Source organism: Lithobates pipiens, unplaced genomic scaffold, assembly GCF_037356315.1.
Source record: "Lithobates pipiens isolate NorthernLeopardFrog02 unplaced genomic scaffold, aLitPip1_a1.2 Scaffold_3, whole genome shotgun sequence".
Taxonomy (NCBI): domain Eukaryota; kingdom Metazoa; phylum Chordata; class Amphibia; order Anura; family Ranidae; genus Lithobates; species Lithobates pipiens.
Window position 1 is genome coordinate 226,646,244 of NW_027507790.1, and position 19,949 is coordinate 226,666,192.

The 19,949-nt window shown below is 42.2% G+C and overlaps 1 protein-coding gene across 6 annotated transcripts in view; it reads right to left on the bottom strand.

Moving 5' to 3' along the window:
- Positions 1–635: 635 nt before the first annotated feature.
- The window catches only part of NIPBL (NIPBL cohesin loading factor), a 242,831-nt gene continuing 223,517 nt past the window's right edge, over positions 636–19,949 (bottom strand). For 5 of the 6 annotated variants that reach the window (XM_077462850.1, XM_077462847.1, XM_077462848.1 and 2 more), the window contains 4 exons: positions 16,139–16,431; positions 14,997–15,171; positions 3,880–4,065; positions 636–1,720 (listed from right to left, as the gene is read on the bottom strand). In XM_077462850.1, coding sequence (XP_077318976.1) covers positions 1,358–1,720; positions 3,880–4,065; positions 14,997–15,171; positions 16,139–16,431 — 1,017 coding nt within the window. In that variant the 3' untranslated portion in view covers positions 636–1,357. Of the gene's footprint in view, positions 1,721–2,081; positions 2,143–3,879; positions 4,066–14,996; positions 15,172–16,138; positions 16,432–19,949 lie in introns of all 6 variants that reach the window. The other variant, XM_077462851.1, reaches the window with a different exon arrangement.

Genomic DNA, 19,949 nt, shown 5'->3' on the forward strand with positions numbered 1-19,949 from the left:
TGTGCATATTAGTAAAGTGTGTGTTGGTGGAATCACAGTGAATAGACATGACACTCCTGGAAGTGTGTCAGATATGAATAATCTTTGGGTGGCTTTGCTCTTCAAGAAAGCAAAGGTTCCATGAATAGAAGGCAAAGAGGCAAGTCTATACTTTTGCTGTGTGATTTTGTTTCCAGTTTTTTTCTGTTTTTTGTTTTTTATAGAAAGTATAGGTGATTTTCCCCCCTGAACTCAGAATCTGCAACCAACCACCAGATCATTTTTTTTTCCACTCAGAAAGTTTTCATCAATGACATTCTGTGTGATCAAAAAATGAAAGAAATTCAAACATACAAGGAATAAACTAGTTTCTTTTTATATCAAACATTCTTGAAAAGGCGTTTGGCACAGTGCTAAATCATATAGTTAACACTAAATATTTCAAGATACAATAAAATCGGGAGTTAAATCGTGTCTATGCCCTTTAAAAGGGATGAAAATAAAGATACCGGTTATTTTCAGGCTATACAAAATGTATAAACAATATTTTATGTCTTGCGTCCAAAAACTTAACTTTTACATAAAAGACTGCAAAATAATATAATTGGTTCTTAAAACAGCTTTACATTTAAGAAATTCAAATGGAAACAGACAGGTAACAAAGAAGTAAAAAAATTTATTGCAGTATTGTCGCCAGCAGGTATTCTCGGGATCCCTTTTCGTGTATTTTCAGGGTGACCTTATACATCAAAATCTACATTTACAAAAAATAAAATACAAAAGTAAAAAAAGGAAAAAAAAAAAACAAAAAAAAAAATCCTGCAGATAGGTCATAGATACTGCATGCTTTTTTAAAACCCCAACAGAATAAATTATATACGTCCGAAATTCTGCCATTTTACAGCCTGGGAAAAAAACAAAAACCCAAAAAAAATAAAAATAAAAATTTGATACTTCCCTTGAAACCGGGCTAAACTAAAGAAAGCCATCCGCTGCTAGGTTAAACTCCAAGAACACTTTATTAAGAACATTAACAGACTAATTTTCAACATTCACTTGTTTATTTTTTGTAATTTTTTTTGTTGGTTTGTTTTTTTTTAAACAGAAAGTATTTTTCAAGATATAAACAAATTTTTGTTAAACTATAATACAGTGGGAGTAAAAATGTACTGAGAAGTTTCTGCTGTACAACAGCGAAGGAAGCTCCCACAACAATGTTTACCAAACATTTCCTTCAGGCGGCTAAGCTCCATCCTTAACGCTCGATAAAATTGTTTTAATTCTTGTTTCTTTCTTTAAATTTTTGCCAGAATGTTGATATTTCAAGTTTTTTTGTCTGCTCTCCTGTAAATTTGGCTGCAAATATACAAACATATTATTAGCTGGAAGTTCCCTCCTTGGCTGCATACAGCGATCGTAAAGTCTGAACAACTTTATTAGTCAGCTTATTTCCGCTCGTTAGAGCAATTTTTTTGTAAATGATGTCCGACTCTTTGATAGTATCAACCCAAGGCACAAGCTTTCGTCCATCACGGCGTTTGGCCTCAGCCCAAGTGCCACTGTAAGAGCCCGCCATCCACTGAATACTGAATCCGTGGCTGGTTTTTTTAACAACTTTTGCAATTTGTGGTCGGTCTTTGTACTTCGGACAACAAATTGCAATAAGATCCTGGGCATCGACGGTTTCATTCATCTGCGCTGCCACGTCTGAAGAGTCTGATAATCTTTTTGATTTTCTTAACTGTGTCAGGAAGGGTGTGGGCAATGGAAAAAAAGAAAGAGGAAAGGTTTTGTTTAGCTGCAATGCCAACATTGTTGGAACAAAAAACAAAAAAAATAAAAAATCTAAAAGTCGTAAAACCCCTGGCACCACAGTGAGACCACACAGACACCATCCAACCCGTGGGATGCAGTTTAACCTTAACCACCAGTGCCTAAGGAGCGTCAGGTCTTAAAACGTGCGATTTACCAAGTTTTACTGCAATTGCATTCAAAATTAAAATCTATAAACGAGTTACAAAAAAATTAGATATAAATATATATATATATATAGCAAGAAATAGGGACAGAATAGAAAAAGAGGAAATCTAAATTAAAATTACCTTTTACTTTGGATAAATCTCAATGTCTACGTTTTTTTTTGCCTTTTCCGCTAAACCCTTTCTACAAAAAAAGATGTATAAAAGGTTAAGTCTAGCTATGGAATCGCTTCTTACCCCCACAGCAAAATGTATTCAAATACTCCTGACTTAAAAAAAAAAGACCACAGCACAGGGACCAAACAATTAAAAATCACATGTCACTCCTAATAAAACACAGGCACAGTAAATATACATCAGGTTTTTTTTTTTTTCCCCCTTGACTAGATGGAAACCTTTTACAAAATTCCCAGTTCAGTTAGGAGGGAAAAAAAAAACCAATCATTGCTTTTAATAGGACACTTACATACTGATAATACATTACACCTGATGCATTGAAGACAAAATGCTGGGTGCAAAAGGAAAGTAGGTCACTGCTGTGTGATCAACATCCCTCCAGCACAAATTAAATTAATGTTAAGCTAATGGGAGCTTCGGAATAGCCAATCACTTGGAGTTAAGAGTTTTATTCCTCTTAGCCCAAGAACATTTTATATGGCTTGCAATAAAGTAACCACGAAAGCTCTCATAAACCCTAACATAATCATGGCACAGAACACTACAGTCTAAAGCGATGGTATGGAACAGGCTGTTCTCATGATCAATAAAGGCCTTCTATAAAATATAAGGAATACACTATTGAAAAAAGAAAAGCCAGTGGCAGACCATTAATTTGAAAAAAAAAAAAAAAAAAAAAATGGATTTTAGTCCCCAATCTAGATTCTGATCAGTGCTGTGGCAAGGGAAGCGTTTGAAAAACAGCCTCTGTTGTTAGAATACCCAGCCAAGAGACTGACCTAGCAACAGAGGCTTCAAACTAATCAGGGAGAGCCAGGTAAGAGGTAATTTGGAAGTAAATGTAAGCCTTGTCCATTGACCATGCATACAACATACTACAATTAGTAGGGAGAAAACACAAAAGGGTCTTTCAGGCAGCTGTTGGCAGAGGAGCAAGGAGGCTTATAGCTTAGGAGGTAAGAAGCTAGCAACAGACTAAGAGGTAGGAAGGACGAAGCGGAAAGAGCAAGGGTTTTTCTTTTTTAAAGACCAAGACTCATACACTCAGGATACAGAGCAGCAAGGCATCCCAAAGGGCTTCAATTAATCCAAAAAATGTTCTGCATGCAAATAACCCAGCATTATACGTCATACAATTATATGGTGATGCTACAGATCAGTATGACATTTACATCAGAAGGATGCACAATGGTGCAAACTCCAGCAACAATAGCAAATATTCAAAATGGAACTGTACTCAAATGTTAAAACAATGCTAAAATGTCTTGCTGCAATGGAAAAACAAAATTATAATTAAAGGGCTGAGCTTTTTGCCTTTCTTGAATTAAAAATGTAACTGAATGGGAGGATCAGGCAAATGTGAACCATTATGTCCTCATCAGCAGATAACATGACCACATACACTGCGTAAATATTACAGCCCAATCTATCTGCTCCAACAAGACGAGCAACAATAAGTTTTAGGTTACCACTTGAGTACAGATTTAGTAACTGAGGCACCACAACCACCAATCAGAAGCAAACCTTCACATTTTACTAGAGCTTTGAACAACAATGGTGGCTATGGGGATCAGACAGTCTTTAATGTTAAAAACAATAAGGCTCATTACAGAACCCAAGGTACTTACAGATCAGACAGCCATCTTGTGAACAGCCCATATCTGGACAAACACTACTATACAAACGCTAGCCAACATCCCCAGCCTATATCACTTAGGAAATATGTTAGTACATGGCTACTTACCCCTGATGCGCCACCAGCTTTCTCCTCTCCCTCACTTTCTTCTTCTTCTGTCTCAGCCACATTATTTTTAGGGCTGTTACCCCCAAGCAAATTGGTAATGGCTTTATTTCGGGCATCTGTGCTTGCTGAGACCTCCCCTTCCTCCTCTTCTTCATCAGGGTCTAAGTGTTCCATTAACAGCTTGAACTAGAAGGATGAGAGCAAAGAAGACCTGACATAAGACCACAAAACACCATCAGAAGGAAACAAAAGAAAATAGTTTATATGCTGAGCTTGTGCTCTCATCAACTAAAGATTGCAGATCAGCAGGAGAAGACCCTAGTTTTGACAGACACCCACTCTTAACTTCTACTCCAACCACCTAGGCCAGGGGTCTCCAAACTATGGCCCTCCAGTTGTTCAGGAACTACAATTCCCGTCATGTCTGAACATCAGAGTTTTACACCGTCTCATGGGAAATGTAGTTCCGCAACAGCTGAAGGGCCATAGTTTGGATATCCCCGACTAGGCAATCGGTATTTGTAGCTGTAGACTTAATTTTTGGAAACGTACTGAAGCTCCTCTTTAACCACTTCAGCACCAAAAAGATTTTACCCCCTTAATGACCAGAGCACTTTTTGCGAAACAGCACTGCGTTGCTTTAACCGACAATTGCAAGGTCATGCGACGCTATAACCAAACAAAATTGCCGTTTGTTTCCCTCCACAAATAGAGCTTTCTTAAGGTGGAATTTGATCCCCTCTGCGGTTTTTCATTTTTGCGCTATAAACAAAAAAAGACCGTCAATTTTGGGGAAAACACTAAACAATTTTCTTAGTTTCCAAAATACCTGGTACAGAAGCCTAGAAGGCATGGCAACTGGGCCTAAGAAGCATATTATAGGAGAAGTCGCATACTATAGTTCTCCATAGCCCTGTAGCACAAGATATTTTGAGTCAGCTACAATAAAGGAAGGAGTTTTAGACCCCTTTCTTACTGAAGGTGCTTTTCAACAGTTTTAGCACTAAAAATAGGACTTCTTAAGCCTTCCCAGTGTGAAAGCCCAAGTGCTTTCACACTGGGGTGGTGCACTTTCAGGACGGGAAAAAATTCCTGCAAGCAGCATCTTTGAGGCAGTTTGGTAGTGGCCTATTCGCTGCTCCCAAAACACCCTGCCCATTGAAATTAATGAGCAGCACTGCCGAAGCGCCTGCAAAGCATTTCAGCACTGCCACAACAGGGATGCTTTTAACACTTTGTTCGGCCGCTAACAGGGGTTAAAAGTGCCCCGCTAGTGGCCGAATAGCACAGCTAAAACTAGCAGGGCTTTACTGCCAATGCGCTGCTGCCCCAGTGTGAAAGGAGTCTTAGGGAATCACTGGAGAAGTTAGTATAAAAGGACTGCGAGGGCCTTACACAGGCAACATTTTTACCCTGAGGGACCAAAGTTTTTAGCTTCTCGAATGAACGTATAGTTTATGAACAAGTATTTTGATGCCATGTATAATGCAAACCTTTTCAATTTGAATTACTCCTTGTTCCATTGGTTGCCAAAGGAGAAAAGGAAATAACCTCCAAGTCCCAGTGCTTGCAATGCAGTAGAGGTAGGACTTTCAAAGAGCACTTCACATTGCTAAAAGCAGGCAAAGATTGTTGCAATAAAAACTAGCTGATCACATAAAGATTACGTACAGTTGGGTTCATATATATTTGGACAGGCACAATTTTTACACTTTTGGCTCTGTATGTCACCAGAATAAAATTAAAACAAAACAATCCAAATTAATTTGAAGTGCAGACTTTCAGCTTTAATTAAAGGGGTTGAACATACATATCAATTAGAAAATCTTAGGAACTGCAACCTTTCTTATACATAGTCCGCCCATTTTCAGGGGTTTAAATGTAATTAGACAAATTAATATAATCATAAATTTTTTTCTTTATATTTTGTTGAGAATCATTTACTGCCAATGACTGCCTGAAGTCTGAAACCCATGGACATTACACCAAAGACTGGGTTTCCCCCTTTCTGATGCTTTGCCAGGCTCTAACTGGAGCTGTCTTCAGTTCTTTGTTTGTGGGTCTTTCTGCCTTTAGTTTTGTCTTCAAGTGAAATGCATGCTCAAATGGGTTGAGATTAAGTGATTAATTCTGGCCATTGCAGAATATTCCACTTTTCCTTCAAAACCTCCAGGGATGCTTTTGCAGTGTGTTTTGGATCATTGTACATCTGTACTGTGAAGCTCCGCCCAAACAACTTTGCTGAATTTGGGCTGACAGTATATATCTTTAACCACTTAAGGACCAGTCTCCTTTTGAGATTTTGGTATTTACATGTTTAAAAGTTTTTTTTTGCTAGAAAATTACTTAAAACCCCAAACATTTTTTCCTAACACCCTAGAGCAGTGATGGCGAACCCATGGCACGCGTGCCGCTGCCGGCACGCTGAGCCGTCTCTGTGGGCACGCCGTGACAATTACACTGTCATCGTTAGTCCGCTCCCGTGAACTACATTTCCCACAGTCCTCTTGGGATAGCGGTGACGTGTCCGAGTGGGCATGGTGCATGCTCCGAACGCTGAAGCCACGCCCCCCGTTCTCAAACATCTGACGCACCTGTTGACGTGCCTGCGTGGGAAATCTGACATACGGACACCACCGGAGCCTGACCCCGCACTGATTTCAACAACTCAAATGTGAGTGTTGTAACCAATTGCCGACCGGGCCATAGGCAAAAGATGGCTTATTCTGGTAGAGCGTCCATGGACGCCCTCCCAGAATCTTTCTCCCGCGCGCCCTACAGTGCGAGGGGAGAGGGGAAGAGGGAGTGAGATGCAATGCTATGCCCATAACCTGCCCATACCCTGCAGTACTCGGCCAATGCTATGCAATACCCTGCCCATACTATGCCCATACTCTGCAATACCCTGCCCATACTATGCCCATACTCTGCAATACCCTGCCCATACTATGCCCATACTCTGCAATACCCTGCCCATACTATGCCCATACTCTGCAATACCCTGCCCATACTATGCCCATACTCTGCAATACCCTGCCCATACTATGCCCATACTCTGCAATACCCTGCCCATACTATGCCCATACTCTGCAATACCCTGCCCATACTCTGCCCATACTCTGCAATACCCTGCCCATACTCTGCAATACCCTGCCCATACTATGCCCATACCCTGCCCATACTATGCCCATACCCTGCCCATACTATGCCCATACTATGCCCATACCATGCCCATACTATGCCCATACCATGCCCATACTATGCCCATACCCTGCCCATACCCTGCCCATACCCTGCCCATACCCTGCCCATACCCTGCCCATACCCTGCCCATACCCTGCCCATACCCTGCCCATACCCTGCCCATACTCTGCCATACCCTGCCCATACTCTGCCATACCCTGCCCATACTCTGCCATACCCTGCCCATACTCTGCCATACCCTGCCCATACTCTGCCATACCCTGCCCATACTCTGCCATACCCTGCCCATACTCTGCCATACCCTGCCCATACTCTGCCATACCCTGCCCATACTCTGCCATACCCTGCCCATACTCTGCCATACCCTGCCCATACTCTGCCATACCCTGCCATACCCTGCCCATACTCTGCCCATACCCTGCCCATACTCTGCCCATACCCTGCCCATACTCTGCCCATACCCTGCCCATACTCTGCCCATACCCTGCCCATACTCTGCCCATACCCTGCCCATACTCTGCCCATACCCTGCCCATACTCTGCCCATACCCTGCCCATACTCTGCCCATACCCTGCCCATACTCTGCCCATACCCTGCAATACCCTGCCCATACTATGACAATACTTGGCAATACTCGGCAATACCCTGCCCATACTATGGCAATACTCTACAGTACCCTGCCCGTACTCTACAGTACCCTGCCCATAAACTGAATAAAGCCTTTTTTAACTAACTTACTACTCTTAGAGCGGCACTGCTCTATCTAAAAAAAAAAAAGGGGGGGGGGGTAATTTTAATGTCATTGTGAAACGACTGTACGAATAGTTTTTTCTAAACTAAAACCTCGTTAGTCAGGTTTAATTGCAATCGTTTTGGTTTGCAGTTTGGGCACTCGGGCTCAAAAAGGTTCGCCATCACTGCCCTAGAGAATAAAATGGCAGTCATTGCAATACTTTTTTTCACACCATATTTGCGCAGCGGTCTTACAAGCGCACTTTTTTCTGGATAGAATTTACTTTTTTTAAATAAAAAACCAAGACAGGAGTAAAATTAGCCCAATTTTTTTATAATGTGAAAGATGTTACGCCGAGTAAATTGATACCCAACATGTCACGCTTTAAAATTGTACCCGTTCGTGGAATGGCGACAAAATTTTACCCTTAAAAATCTCCATAGGCATCGTTTAAAAAATTGTACAGGTTGCATGTTTTGCGTTACAGAGGAGATCTAGGGCTAGAATTATTGCTCTCGCTCTACCGATCGCGAGTGGTTTGAACACTGTTTTCATATGCGAGCGCTACTCATGTATGGTTTCTCTTCTGCGTGCAAGCTCGGTGGGACGGTGCGCATTTAAATTTTTTTATTTGGTTAACCTTTTATTTGTATACTGTAAAAATAATAATAATAATAATTCACTTTTATTCCTATAACAAGGAATGTAAATATCCCTTTTAATAGAAGAAAGCATGACAGGACCTCTTAAATATGAGAAAAGGTCCTCAGATCTCATATTTAGACAAAAATGCAAAAAAAAAAAAAAAAATCTTAATTTTAAAAAAATCAATAAAAAAAATTGGCCCTTTAAGACCTGTGGGCGGAAGTGACGTTTTGACGTTGCTTCCGCCCAGCAATTGCATGGAGACAGGTGGGGGCCATCTTCCACTCACTCATCTCCATACTGAGCCATCATGAGGACGCCTCCACCACTGCCTCCACCACTGGAGGAAGGCACCGGATCGCGGTGGGAAGGGGGGCCTTCTCCCGCCACCGATAAAAGTGATCTCTTGGCGAATCTGCCGCAGAGACTACTTTTATCTTGTCGCTGACTGCTCGATATCCTCCTTCAAACAGCCGCCATAAAATATCGTCAATAAAACACCAATGACCTAGTGCCACTGGAAGCCATGCATAATCATGCCATCACACTGCCTCCACCATGTTTAACAGATGACGTTGTGTGCTTTGGATCATGAGCCGTTCCAAGCCTTCGCCACGCTTGTTTCTTCCAGTCATTATGGTACAAATTAATCTTAGTTTCATCCATCCAAATAAATGCTTTTCCAGAACTGGTCTAGCTTTTTTTTTTTTTTTGGCAAAGTCTAATCTGGTTTTTGTATTCTTCAGGCTTATGAATGGTTTGCACCTTGTGGTGAGTGAACCCTCTGTATTTGCTCTCGTGAAGTCTTCTCTTGATTGTAGACTTTGACAATGATACGCCCATCTCCTGGAGAGCATCCTTTACTTGTCTGGATGTTGTGAATGGGTTTTTCTTTACCATAGAGAGGATCCTACGATCATTCAACTAACAAATGATTGTACTAACAGCCAAAACCAATGGACATAATTCTGTACTCTTGCTCCTGGACACAACTGCTGCCTTTGATGCAGTTGACCACCCCCTCCGCCTCAAAAAACTTCACACCCTTGGTCTCCGTGACTTTTCTCAGTTTCTCTTCCTACTTATCCAACAGCACCTTTAGTGTAACTTACAATTCTACTTCCTCCTTTCCTTTTCTCTGTTGTGATCCCGCAAGGTTCTGTTCTTGGACCGCTCCGATTTTCAATCTACACCTCCTCCTTGGGTCAGCTGATAGCCTCCCATGACTTCCAATACAACCTCTATGCCGATGACACCCAAATCCATTTCTCGAACCCTCAGCTCATTCCTTCAGTCTCCTCATGTATCACTAATTTACTATCAGCTATATCAGTCTGGATGTCACAGCACTTCCTCAAATTTAATCTATCCAAAATCAAACTTGGCATTTTTCCTCCCCCACGTGCCACTTCCCCCAATCTCTCTAACAAAATCAATGGCACAACTATCAGCACATCCCCACATGCAAAGGTCCTTGGTGTAGTCCTGGACATTAAACTCTCATTTAAGCCCCACGTCCAATCACTATCCAAATCTTGCCACCTCAACATCTGAAACATCTCCAAAATACTCCCCTTTCTAACCAATGACACAACAAAGCTCTTAATTCACTCACTGGTCATCTCTCGCCTTGACTACTGCAACTCCCTCCTCATTGGCTTACCTCTACATAGCCTATCCCCCTTCAATCCATCACTAATGCTGCTGCCAGACTCATCCACCTTATCGATCGTTCTGTGTCTGCGAACCCCCTCTGTCAATCCCTCCACTGGCTCCCGCTCACCCAACAAAATGAATTCAAAATACTAACAACTCCATACAAAGCCACCCACAACTCTGCCCGAGCAACATCACTGACCTAGTCTCAAAATACCAACCTGATCATTCTCTTCATTCTTCTCAGGACTTCCTACTCTCTAGCACCCTCATCAACTCCTCCCTTGCTCACCTCCAGGACTTTTCCAGACCCTCCCCAATCCAATGGAACTCCTTACCCCAATCTGTACGATTATCTCCTATTCTATTAGCTTTTAGATTATCCCTGAAAACCATCCTTTTCAGAGAAGCCTATCCTACCCACACCTAGGAACTGTATTTTCATTTTCTCCATCTGCTTATCCACACAGCTATTACCTTATGTTCCACTTGACCCTCATTTCTAGATTGGAAGCTCTAACGAGCAGGGCCCTCTGATCCCTCCTGTATTGAAATGTATTGTAACTGTAATGTCTGCCCCCATGTTGTAAAGCGCTGCACAAACTGTTGGTGCTATATAAATCCTGCATAATAATCCACCACCGTTGTCTTCCATGGACGTCCAGGCCTTTTTATGTTGCTGAGCTCACCAGTGCGTTATTATTTCTTTAGAATGTAACAAACTGTTATCTCTCTGATGTATTTGTTTAGTTTTTGAAGCCTTATAATGGCCTGTTTCACTTGCATGGACAGCTCCTTTGAACAAATGATGTAGGTTCAAAGCAAGAGATTCCAAACGCAAATATCACACTTAGAATCAACTGCAGACCTTTTAGCTGCTAAATTAAGAAATAATGAAGGAGTGGCCCACAACTGGCCATGAAACAGCTTTTGATTCAATTTTCCAAATACTTTTGATCCCTTGAAAAAAAGAGGGGGGGGGGGGGGGGGGAGGGGGATGGCTGTATATTCTAAACCCTTCCTCAGTTTTTGGATGTACATAACCTCAAATTAAACCTGAGTGTGCACTTTTAACCCGTCATATAACTATAGATGGAATGTGTTTTGGTAAATACCTGAAAAAAAAAAACTAAAAGTGTGCCTGTGTCCAAATATACATGGGCCTGTCCTGTGCATCAGTATCTGAAGCTGCTAGTAACACAGTTGGCAGCTCCTACTGTAGTGATCTGTTGCAACAAGCAAAGAAAAAGAAAAAAAAAAAAAAAAAAAAAAACTTTACTGAAAATTGTCAGTACTGTAAAATCCTTAATCAGAGTGCTGATCGGGAGCCGATCGGCAGACCTTTTTCAGACCAACCGCAGTATGCACGGGCCAAATGTTGGCCAATTTCTACTGAACCGGCCGATGCCGCCGGACATTCAGCCTGTGTGTACTAGGTTTAAGTGGTGGCCTTGCAAACGGGGAAAACTGTAGCTTGATGCCAAAAAGCACTTATAGATCTAGTCAACCTTGGTAGGAAAGGGCAGAACCCAGTTCTTGAGATCTAAGATAATGGTCTGTCTGAGCTACCTAAACGAGAAGCTAATGTACTTTTCTAGAGATAACCCCATATGCCCACAAAGAGAATCTGTCTTCTAGAAAAAAAAACAAAAAAACAATGGCTGAGAAACACTCTCAAAGCCCAGAACATGCAGACAATGGAAGTCAGACATGAAAGAAACTACCTAGGCAAAGGAGCAAGTCCTGGGCTTTTAGCAGCACCATGCCCCTACGTAAAACCGGAAAAAGTGCCTTGTTGGATAACGGCAGCAACTTCACAACCTTGCCTTGTAGATGTGATGGCTACAAGGAATACCACCTCGTGGGCAAGAACAGAGAGGACTGTCTAGAATGGGTTTAAATGGCTATTTCTGAAGCATAGAAAGAACCAGATTCTGATCCCCTGGAGTCACAGGGGAGTGAATAAAGCTACATTGGAGACCCCCTGTACACAGATCAAGGAGTGGGAGGACAATAGTCTTTGAAACAAGATTGAAAAGGAAGAAACCTGATTTTTGCTAGTGCTGAAAGTCAAACGCTGGCCAAAACAAAGCTGTAGGAAAGAGACGATTGGTAGCAAAGAAAAACTCCTATAATGGAAGCCCGAGAATTATATCAAGTGATGTATGCTTTTCATGTGCTATGATGAACGTTGCGGAAGGTAGACATTTGAGCTTTTATTATTGTAGGAATCATCAATTCAGAGATGGCCCTGCCTCTCAGTACCTGGCCCTTAACAGCCACACCATTAAAGTCAGCAACGAAGAAGCAGGATGGTGAGAGTCCTTGAGACAAAAGATCCAAGGGGTCCGATACAGCCCAGTGTCTGCTAGGGGTCTTACAAGAGTGGAGTAGCAAAATCTGTCTGGGCAACCAGAAAAATGAGGAACACTGGAATGCCTTTCATCTCAATGCTGCAAAATATAGCAGGAAGCAGATTATGGGGAGGAAAGGAGTAGATTAAAGTGTACTGTTCCCATGTAGTCATGAGAGCATCCACTGCTTTCGTTAAAGGATCACTTTGTCTGGAGACCAGACCTTACCAGCTGAAGTCTGCCTGCCAGTTGTCTATACCTAGAATTTAAACTGTGGGCAAGGCTGGAACATGAAGTTTTGTCCACGACAAAATCCATTCTACCTGGCTTGCTGCGGTGAGACTAGCTCCTCTGTGATGATTGATGTATGTCACCGCCGTGGCGTCGTCCAACCAAATTCAGATTGGATGACCCTCCAGCAGGAGGATCCAATGATGCTAAACCACTCGACCCTCCAAGACAGTAATTAGGAGACAAGACACATCTGATAACAAAAGTTCCCTGCACAGTCTCAGGCCGGGGACGAGTCTGTGCACCAACAGGCTGGCTTCGTTCTGAGGATCTCCCAAAATAGAGGAACAAAGGTCTTAAGATTAAAGAGCTATCAATCCAGGGGAAAACTTGGTCATCGGTGTAAAATAAAAATAAAAAATCTGTCTTGTCCAGGTACTGATCTGACTTAGCATGATACATTTTAATGAAACTGGACAAATGGAAATGCCTCGAAGGAGGCTACCATCAGAGCGAATACTCAAGCAAAAGTGGAGAGTCAGACTACTCCTGGCCTGGAGAGCTTGAATCAAACTGGAGCCTGAAGTTTCTCCCCTGGGGTTAAACACTCTGGTGTGTGATGTCTAGGTTTGAGACAGATTCTTCCGTTAGTTCACATGACTATTTCTGAAGTTTCAAAACCAACCTGACAGAGTTCACGCCTCATCACCTAAATATTCCATAATGGGGATGTCACAAGAGTGCAGCGGGGCTAGTATTGGGACCTGCACCATGGTGACCATCCAAGGTGAAGGCAAAAGCCTGAAGGGCAGAACTACTAACCGGTAGTGTAGGGTACCCAAAAGAAAGCAAAGCAGGTGACCCAATGGTAAAAGTGAGACAGCAAGACGTAATAATTCTAATTTAAAGCTACAACCACTTGCTCTAAATGTTTTATGATCAAGGGATCAACCACAGCAGAGGCAAGAACCCTTTTAAGGGACTTTTACCAGTCAGTGAGGGTTTGGCAAAGCAAGGGATGAAGATAAGGGCCTGTCAGTGGTAAGAGAACAGAAAACCTTGAAAAAGTGGTTGCACTGAGAAAATCTAAGCTTTAAATGGCGCCAAGACTGGGAATAATACTGGTAGAACCTACAGAGCTGATCCACTAGTTTCAGAATGGCGCGCACCACTTCAATAAGAGCCAAACTGAATTCAAGCTCATCTGATGAGGACCGGAGCAGATCAAAATCAGAGACTCACTGGCTAATGGCTCAGAGATCGTTAACAGATCAGATATGATACAGAATCTATAGGGAAAGGTGCAGTGGCCTCCGAGGTCAGGCTCGGCATATAACTGGCTAATTTGGTCCGTAAAGGCAAACTCACAAAGTGAGTCTTCAATAACATGACAAGGGCAAAGGCAATGCCCCTGGAAATTGTTCAGTGGTAGCTTTTACCAGGGTAGAGTCTGTAAAGCACCCTATGCGAAACCCAGCACATGAAGGTCACTTCCAGGCTAGTCCCACAAACGCCATTCCAGCGGGGTCCATAAATGCCGCTCCTGGAGCCAGACTGAGAACAGATGTGCTGGATAGCTACAAACAGGGAGAACTGCTCTAAAAGTGTAGAGAGGAGTCTTGATTGAATAAAAAATGTTGAAGAAATATGTAGCTAGCAAAAACAGGTTAATCTTATCTAGCAGAGCTAAAGAAAATCAATCCTCCTAGGACACTAGCAATACAATGAGGTCTGCTGCTAGTTTGAGCAGATAACCTGTACCGGCTTACAGTTTTTCTGTTTGTCACTGTCCAATAGGAAACTGTATTATAGTGAAAAAATGTCATGTTCCGCAATAGATGAGAACGTTAGGCTGCTGGAAGAAAATGTATATGTGTATTATATATATATAGATATATATAGATATATATATAGATATACATACACACTGTGCATCGAGCTTAACCTGCAAAATTGTGGAGTGGAGACACTATAAAACATCTTATAAGGTAGGCCCACACACAAGAGGATTGCAGTGCTTCCTATACACTAGAGGACTGCAGTGCAGTGCCTCTATAGAATAAGCAAAAAGGGGATTTTATGATTAAACATGTTACTCTAGAATAAACCATGATCTCTAGAGCTGTTGCTTTTTTTTTTTTAAGCTACAAACTTTTAGGGAAAGCTCAAGTGTTTTACATATTTTTGTGCAATAGTTGAAGCCCCTACACAGAGCTGCATGTAAAATAACTTATTGTTAGACAGCAGGTTAAAAAAATAAAAATAACCTAAGCATCAAAGAGATAGATCTTACATCCAGGTATTGTTTTGCAATACTCCTCTTGATGTCATCATTAATCTTTGCGGTTGCCATATCCCGCTTTAGATACTCCAGCGTTTGCTTAGGGCTAAAGTGGACCCCTGTTTTCCTGTTGATGGCCTTGTCATATACTTTTGCTGACTCCGATGGTGAATACTTCTGGATTTTACTAGGTAACAAAATAAAATAAAAGGGTAGATTTAAAATTCAGCAAATCATGTAGAAAATCTTTTAAATATTTCAATTTGGGAAAAAGTTTATTCCAAGCAAGCAGCTAAAGGGCTGAAATACCAATGTGAACAAACCTGACCTAGTTCATCTGCGAATAGAAGTCAGTCTTGTGCTTCAGGACAGAAAACCCCCAGACAGCACAAATCACTGACTTCTTTTGCAGCACAGCAATGGTTAAGAACAAAACTCCAGCCTTCTCACAGGATAAAAATAGAGCAGTCTAAAGAACATTGCTCTCTCCTTCAATTTACATGTTCATTGTCAGCACATGTGCATGCAGTAGAAGATGATTGGCTCAGAGCACAAACGGCATTTAAAAGACAATATTTTTAATGAATGCATGACTATATTAAAGTAGAAGTACAGTCAACGCTTGCCTGGCTCTACATCTCCTGTGGAGCACAGGAGTGCAGCCTGCTGACTTCAAAGAGCCGATCCAGTCTCAAGAAATATCGGGACCATATGGTTGGGATCCGCCCTTATGCTTGGACCGGCACCACCTCTCAGCGACTCGCAGTCACCAGCTCTTTGTTCAGGGAGCTCTGAGAACTGAGCGATCAGAGTTTGATTGCTCGGTTCTCAGTGTTTGTGCTAGCAGGGGGACCGATGCTACATCCACCTAGGTAAGCGTGATTCCAAAAAAATAAAATAAAAAATTCCATACTTGTCATTTAACTAGTTGTTTGTACAATTCAATTTTACACAAAAGCAATACATAATATAAATGCAGGCTACATAAGTGCAAAGCCATCTAATGCAAATAGGGTTAAAGGAAAGCATAATGAATAAAAAGGGGTGTTTTGTTTTTCTGGGACCTTAATAGGCAACACTGTTTTGCACAAGAATATTTGAAAATGAAATGCCCTCAGAAACCAGAAATTTACTTTATTGGTGCGTTAAATTACCTGTCTGAGAATCCACAGAGGTTTTTTAAATGCTGCTTCAGCATCAAAAGCAAAAGGATCCCTTGTGAAGCATTTGCAAACTCAATGAGAGGAGCAGAAGCGCTTGGCAGACAGCTGAGGACGTATTCTACATCATCCTCATCATCGGAATCCGAATTTGCTGCTGCTGCTGCTGCTGGTCGCCGCCTTGTTTTTCTCGGCCGAACAACTTCCTCTTCACTTTCACTGCCACTTTCTTCTTCTGATGATTGCGCTTTTGCTTTTTTCTTGTTCGTTCCTGCTTTTACCATTGACTGCGAAAAAAAAATATTGCTTAGTTGTGTGTTTAAAGATCAGCCTTCATGAGTGAAAGAAAATAATACCATGATCACAAAGTACAAGCATTCACTTGTGTTAAAATGTATCTAGAGAGAAAACATTTTCTCTTTCTTTTGATAGGTGAAAAGTTAGAACACTTGTCAGGTTTAGCTGGTATCTGAGGCTCGGTTAGAGAATCTTCCCCCTTTATTTTGTACTACTAGATAGAAAATGAGAAAAAAAAAAAAAAAAAAACTAACAGGCAACAGACATAGGAGTTCATGTATTCCCTATGTTTACTTACCATAAAATCCTTTTATTCGAGGGACACAGGATGTCGTATACTGTTGCATACAAATTGACTCAACAATGGCAAAATTAGTAGGCTAGCCCAGGATTAAACCTCTATTGAAAATACCCGAGTTGGTAGCAAGCAGCACTAAAAGAACATTTATAAAACAGAAGAGTGGGACCCTATGTTCCTCAATGAGCTCAAAGAAAATAGAGACCTTTGGCTTGCCTGTAAAATTAATTTCCTTAAGTACAGAACACTGGCAGACTCCGAGATAACTGGATTATAGGTCAATACCTGTAGGCCCTGCCATATAAGCCCTCCCACTCCCAAAAATCCTCAATTCTTTATCAAGTAATCAAGGACAATAAAGAGGATGGTATCCTGTAATGTACTCCAAGAAATTGATTTTACAGGCAAGTAAAACTTAGTAAACACATGAACCACGACAAGTCGCAGCATGACATTTTAAATGCAGAAAATTGATGCTGAAAAGCCCAGGGTTCATCAACAGCTCTTGTAAAATGAGCCTTCACTGGAAAAAGAGGAACCCAATCTTTTGCCCAGTAGGCGGGAACTACAAACTGAGATCCCTTTGGGAGTATAAAGAGTGAATCCAATTGTCGCAGCAAGGTAGTCTCCTACAGATCAAACCACACCCAGCGAATGGAAGGCCATCTCCCAAGGGTGTTTAGGAGCAGAAGAAAAGGATGAAAGTACGATGTCCTGATTGAGTTGAAAAGGCTATACAACTTTAGGCAGAAGGACAACCTTGTGGGCTTATCAGGAAAGGCTCCTTAGAATATAAGGCATCCAGCTCTGAAACTCTCCTGGCAGATGTGATAGTGATCAAAAAAACCTCCTTGCGAATAAGGTCAAACATATATATCCAATGGGTTCAAAAGGAAAATTTTGCATTGTTAAAGGTTTTCACCAGTGTGAGGACAGTGGCTGTTGAAAACAGTCAAAATGTGGCCCTTGATTATACTCCAGTCTAACCACTGGTCCAGACCTGGCTGAAGACAAGTCAGACTACACCCCACGAAGTACTGGTGAGGACTTGCCTCCCACTGTTCTCACCACGCAAATGAAGTCTTCCAGGTGCAGTCTTTTCTAGAAGTAGATTTTCTGGCACTTAAAAGCGTAGGGATGACTGAATCAGCCAGACCACTATCTCTCAGGACTTGGGCTTCAACTACCAGGCAGTCAAAGCCAGCGACTGAAGCAGGATCTTGGACCTGAATCTTGAAACCTGACAAGCATCACTGGACCTCGAGAAAGTGCCTGAGTGGGAATACGTCCATGAACTAAGGTTTTTTTTTTTTGGGCAGTTTGGGGCCATGAAAATCACTGGATTTCCTTTGGACTTGATCCAATGGGGAAGGATATTTGGAAGAGAAAAGGCATATATCAGGGACTGAAGCCATGGTGTCACCTGTGCATCCACCATGAAAAGTCTGCTAACCAGGTTTCTACACATGGAACATGTACAGATGACAAGGCCAGAATGTAATGTTTTGCCAAAAGTCTACTTCCCTTTGAGCTGACCAAACTCATGTTCTCAGTCCCTAAAGGTAGCTTGTCACCATAAAGGGCGACTGAGTTCCAGGATGATAGGAAGTTGGGATTCCTAAACAGACAAGTTTCCTGCACCATTTGCTTTTCCGAGCACACCTCCTCAGCCCGACAGGCTGGTATTCACTGTGATCACCACCCAATTTAATTGGAGAAAAGATTTGTCCACATCCAGTATCAGATTGTGTATTCACCACAGAGTGTGGCCTCCAGGAACAGGCACATAGGGCGATCCAGAGAAGCAGGTTGCATGTCCCAAAATAAAAATGCAGTAAGGCAAAGACTGGCGGCCAGTATTTTTGTGAACCTTTAGAGGGGCTATGCACAGGCTAAAATGGAGCATCACAAATTGAAAATGTTTACGGCTCACAGAAAAACTGTCGAAAATATTGGTGCAGAGGATAAATGGGGTCACGAAAATAAGCATCTTAAAGTCCAGTGAAGCCAGGAAGCCCCCCCGTTGAAGACCGGCATTGACTAACTAGGTGGATTCTATGTGGAATTTTCTTATTTTCAATTTCTTGATAAAAACCTTAGATCCAAAATGAGGTGCACATTTCTGTGCAGTTTTGGAATTGTGAACAAAGAGTAAAAACCCTGAGGCCTTTCTCCCAACACTGGTACAAATACCCCTAAGGACAGCAGTTGACGAAGGGCAAGATGTAAAGGCACTGTGGCTAGGAGGGCAGGTTTGAAGTCATGACCAGGAGAGCCTCCACAGGAACGGAATGTGATCCATTAAGACAGGCAACAGCTGGATCAACCTTTGGGATCACCCATCTTTTGAGAAATGAGACCTCTTTAGGTACTGTATTTATTGACGTATAACACACACTTTTCACCCTGAAAATCAGGTGCAAATAGTGTGTGCATGTTATATGCCGATACTGCAATTTAGGCTTGCTAGGTGTGGACGGGGAGGGGGACAGGATGAGCGCTGTCAGATTACACACAGAGATCTCTGTAATAGGAAGTCCCGTCTCCTGGGCCGGCTTTGGACCAGTGTTCTGTCTATCATAGAAGCCGGTCCAGGAGGCTGGACTTTGTATTAAAGCGTAAACAGGAGATTCTCGCTGCATGTAATCTGACGGCACTCGTCCTGCCTGCAGCAGTAATCTGAGGTGAGGCTGCAGGTGGGCATTGATCAGGCTGCATTGATGGCAATGGTGAGGCTGCATATGGGCATTGATCAAGGTGCATTGATGGGCAATGGTGAGGCTGAAGATGGGCAATGGTGAGGCTGAAGATGGGCAATGGTGAGGCTGCAGATGGGCAATGGTGAGGCTGCAGATGGGCAATGGTGAGGCTGCAGATGGGCAATGGTGAGGCTGCATTGATAGGCACTGACCCTTATTTTGCTTCAAAGTTCTCTATTTAAAATGTAAGCTTTTTCCCGAAACTGCCCTCCTAAAATGAAGGTGCGTGTTGTACGCCTGTGCGTGTTATATGTCGATAAATACGGTAATTGTTGAGCAAAGCACTTTTTCAAAGTTTTTGCGATGAAGGAAATCAAGACTATAAAAGAATGTGTCCTGAAAATCTAGAATGTGGCCCCAGAGACGGTCCCAATTCCAATAGGCAAGGGATAGTCTGGTAATCTGTTCAGTGGCAAGGGGAGGCTGTTTGTGCCTACATTCAGAAGCTAAA